Below are 4,110 nucleotides of genomic sequence, written 5' to 3'. Positions count from 1 at the left end.
AATCGTACAGCAATTACTCCCAAATAAATCTATGTGGGATGAATAATATTTCTGGCCTGAAACCCCCCCAGGTATTCCACACGCAGCCCTGGCAACCTTGGGGCCAAGAGCATTCTTAGCAAAGGGAATGGTCCTAACTGTGCCTGACCTCATTTTTGTGCTCTGCCAGAGTCCAACTTCAAATCTCCAAAATGTACAGCAATATTTCCTAAACAAAACATGGGGGGATGTAAGATATTCCTGACCTAAACCTCCCCTGTAGCCCAGCAGCTGCACCAGTAACCTTGGGGATCAGGTTTTACCCTTCCAAGGGAACAGTCCTAACATTGCCTGACATCATTTTCAGGTTATATCTGCGTCCACCTTCCAAAGTGATAAACATCCAGTGATTGTTCCAAAAAAACTGTAAAGGCTGTAAGATGTTATTGGCCTGAAACCTCCCAGGATAGCCCACTAGCAGAGCAGGTTACCTTCTGTCTCAGGGCATTCCTAACCTCGGGAGTGGTCCTAATATTGACTGACATATTTCTCTGGCTCTACCAGCATCCACCTTCAACATTGCTAAATGTCCAGCAATAGCTCCCAAACGAAAGGGGCGAGGCCCTAAAGAGGTTCCTGGCCTGAAACCTCCCTAGGTAACCCACTAGCAGCATGAGTGACCTTATGGCTCAGGACATTCCTAGCTAAGGTAATGATCCTAAGAGTGCCTGACGTCATTACACGGCTCAACAGTCCTCCACCTTCAAAACAGACAAACTGCACTACTACTAGCTCCAAAACAAAAGGTGTGAGGGATGAAAGAAGTTCCTGGCCTGTAACCTCATGAGGGAGCACACAAGAAGACCCAGTAACCTTGGGGCTCAGGTCTGTCCTAGACAAGAGAAGAGTCCTAAAAGTGTCTGAGATCATTTTTTGGCTCTACCAGCATCCACCTGTGAACATGCTAAACATCCAGCAATATCCCCCAAACAAAAGATGTGAGGGCTGAAAGATATTCCTGGCCTGTAACCTCCCTATGTAGAGTACAAACAGGACCACTAATTTTGGGGCTCAGGGCTTTTACTTCCAAGGGATTGGTCCTAACAGTTCCTGACTTCATTTTCAGGCTTTACCAGAAACAGCCTTCAAATATGCTAAACATCCACCAATTCTACTGAAAATAAAGGTGCAGGGGCTGAAAGATGTTCCTGGCATGAAACCTCCTCAGGAATTAGATGAGAAGCACCAGTAACTTTGGGGCTCAGCGTGTTCCTTCCCAAGGGAACAATCCTAACAATGCCGAATGTCATTAAGAGAAATTGCAAGAGTTTTTCCTCCAAGAAGATTTCCCTAATTTCTCACTGTGCCTTTTCCTTCTTGGACAGGTCTCCACACTTGATGGTAGCAGATGTCCAACAGCAGCAGCTCCATCAGCCAGTTCCTCCTCCTGCCCTTAGCAGACACACGGGAGCTGCAGCTCCTGCACTTCTGGATCTTCCTGGGCATCTACCTGGCTGCTCTCCTGGGCAACGGCCTCACCATCATCACCATAGTCCATGACCACCACCTCCACACCCCCATGTACTTCTTCCTCCTCAACCTCTCTGTTCTTGACCTTGGCTGCATCTCCACGACAGTTCCCAAATCCATGGCCAATTCCTTGTGGGACACCAGGGCCATTTCCTACACAGGATGTGTGGCTCAAGAGTTTTTCTTTTTATTTTTGATCGTCACAGAGCACTTTCTTCTCACTGTCATGGCCTATGACCGCTACGTTGCCATCTGCCACCCCCTGCACTACGGGACCCTCCTGGGCAGCAGAGCTTGTGTCCTCATGGCAGCAGCTGCCTGGGCCAGTGGGTTTCTCAATTCTGTGCTGCACACAGCCAATACGTTTTCCCTCCCCCTCTGCCATGGCAATGCTGTTGACCAGTTCTTCTGTGAAATCCCCCAGATCCTCAAGCTCTCCTGTTCAGATGCCTACCTCAGGGAAACTGGACTCATTGTGGTCAGTGCCAGCTTAGTTTTCGGGTGTTTTGTGTTCATCGTCGTGTCCTATGTGCAGATCTTCAGGGCTGTGCTGAGGATCCCCTCGCAGCAGGGACAGCACAAAGCCTTTTCCACCTGCCTCCCTCACCTGACCGTGGTCTCCCTGTTTGTCAGCACTGCTCTGTTTGCCAACCTGAAGCCTCACTCCATCTCCTTCCTATTTCTGGATCTGGTAGTGACATTTCTATACTCAGTGGTTCCACCAGCAGTGAACCCCCTCATCTACAGCATGAGGAACCAGGAGCTCAAGGATGCTGTGTGGAAACTAATGACTGGATGTTTCTAAGCAGGAATAAACTGCTCATATTCTTCTGCATATGACTGGCCATGGAACTCACGTTAGGACAAAACTGATTTAGTATGGGTTTTGTTGTTGGTTTCTTTTTTATTGTTTTGTCTAAACCATAATAACATGGTCCACATTTATCCCATTCCAAATTAAATATCTTCTGATCTTGTGTGACCCCGATACTGCCTAATGATGAGCTGTGCTTGCTTTGCATCATGTCTGCCTGCAAGGGGCACATTTATTTATTTATTTATTACTTATATTTGAAAACATTTTTCTTAAGCTGAATCACTTGACTACTTTGGATTTTCCAGGATTGGTACTGATGGTAGTCGAAGAAATACTCACCTTCCCCTGTACCTGCATTGCTGCTAGTCTGTCTCTCATTTCCCTCATCATTCAGGTGTTTCCACCTCCCCTAAGATGTCCATTGTTCATTGGTTTTTCTTCTCTCTCCCTTTCCCCCCCTCAATTCCTCCCTCCCCAATCCTTCTTAAAGAAGAAGTGGCTGCGTGCTGCCCGACTTTCAGCTGGGGCAAAACCACTGTATGTCAGAAGTTCAGTCTGTCAATAGCTAAGGTTATGGGACTGCTGGTGTGCTACCTGCGGAGCTTTCATGCCAGGAACACCTTTTCATTTAAAAAGTTTGAAGGTGGATCCTGGTAGAGACGGAAAATTATGTCAAGGAATACTCGGGTTGTTCCCCTTGTAGGAATCTGCAGCTTCCTGTCCACTCCCTGGGAAGGCTTCAGGCCAGGAACATCTTTCATCCCTCGCACCTTTTGCTTGGGTACTGCTGGACATTTAACAGGTTGGAAGGTGGGCGCTGGTATAGCCAGAAAGTATAGCACCATATTACTACCCTAAACCTCCCCTTTCCCTTCCCAATTGCTCCCATATCCACCCCAAGAACCCCACTATGGGAATGGCAGGATGGTGTCGGCTCTGGATCAGGCATTATGGCCTAACAGCCAAACCACTCTATGAAGCCCAGGAGTCTCCCCCTTTTATGTGTAATAGACACCAACAAAAGGCTTTTTGGAAACTTAAACTAACCTTGATGACAGCACCAACCTTGGGATTACCAAACTTAACTGAAGACTTCCAATTGTTTGTCCACAAATGGCAACATCTTGCTTTGGGAGTTCTGACCCAGACAATGGGAAGCTGGAAAACACCAGTGGGATACTTTTCCAAGCAACTGGACTCAGTAAGCAAACGATGAGCCTCTTGCCTACAAGCAGTGGCAAGAACCATCACAGTCTATGTCCAACGTAGTGGTCACAGTGTTGGAACAAAAGGGGACACATTGATTATCCCCTAGCAGGATGTTGAAATACCAGGCAATTCTTACAGAACAAAATGATGTAACCTTGAAAACAACTAACCTTGTGAATCCTGCAGTTTTCTTGGGTGCTGCACGGGAGGAAGAACAACCTAAACATGACTGTATTGTGACCATTGAACATACATACTCCAGGTGAGAGGATTTGAAGGGCATTCCTGATGAAGATGCTGGATGGGAGTTGTTTAATGATGGCACAACTTTGTTCAGAAAGGAACTTGACACGTCGGATACGCGGCAACCACTGAGAACACGGTGATAGAAGCAAACACATTACCCAATAGAGCTGCTGCACAGACAGCAAACCGATTGCATTGACAAGAGTGCTGGAACTGAGTAAAGGAAATAAAGTAAATACATGGACAGACTCAAAATATGCCTTTGGAGCAGTTTATGTCCATGGAACCCTGTGGAAAGAACAAGGACTGTTGTCCTCCCAGGGGGCAAA

General features: G+C 47.0%; 1 protein-coding gene across 1 annotated transcript; it reads left to right on the top strand.

Moving 5' to 3' along the window:
- Positions 1-1,387: 1,387 nt before the first annotated feature.
- On the top strand, positions 1,388-2,314 carry LOC311202410 (olfactory receptor 14A16-like; the record flags this gene model as incomplete). The annotated part of the gene is made up of 1 exon (XM_084276999.1): positions 1,388-2,314. The coding sequence occupies one exon, from the start codon at positions 1,388-1,390 to the stop codon at positions 2,312-2,314; it is 927 nt and encodes a 308-aa protein (XP_084133125.1).
- Positions 2,315-4,110: the final 1,796 nt, after the last annotated feature.

Source organism: Gallinula chloropus (genome assembly GCF_964237585.1).
Source record: "Gallinula chloropus genome assembly, chromosome: 30".
Lineage (NCBI taxonomy): Eukaryota > Metazoa > Chordata > Aves > Gruiformes > Rallidae > Gallinula > Gallinula chloropus.
The sequence above is the reverse complement of the archived record's forward strand: the minus strand, read 5'-3'. Positions and strand labels throughout refer to the sequence as shown.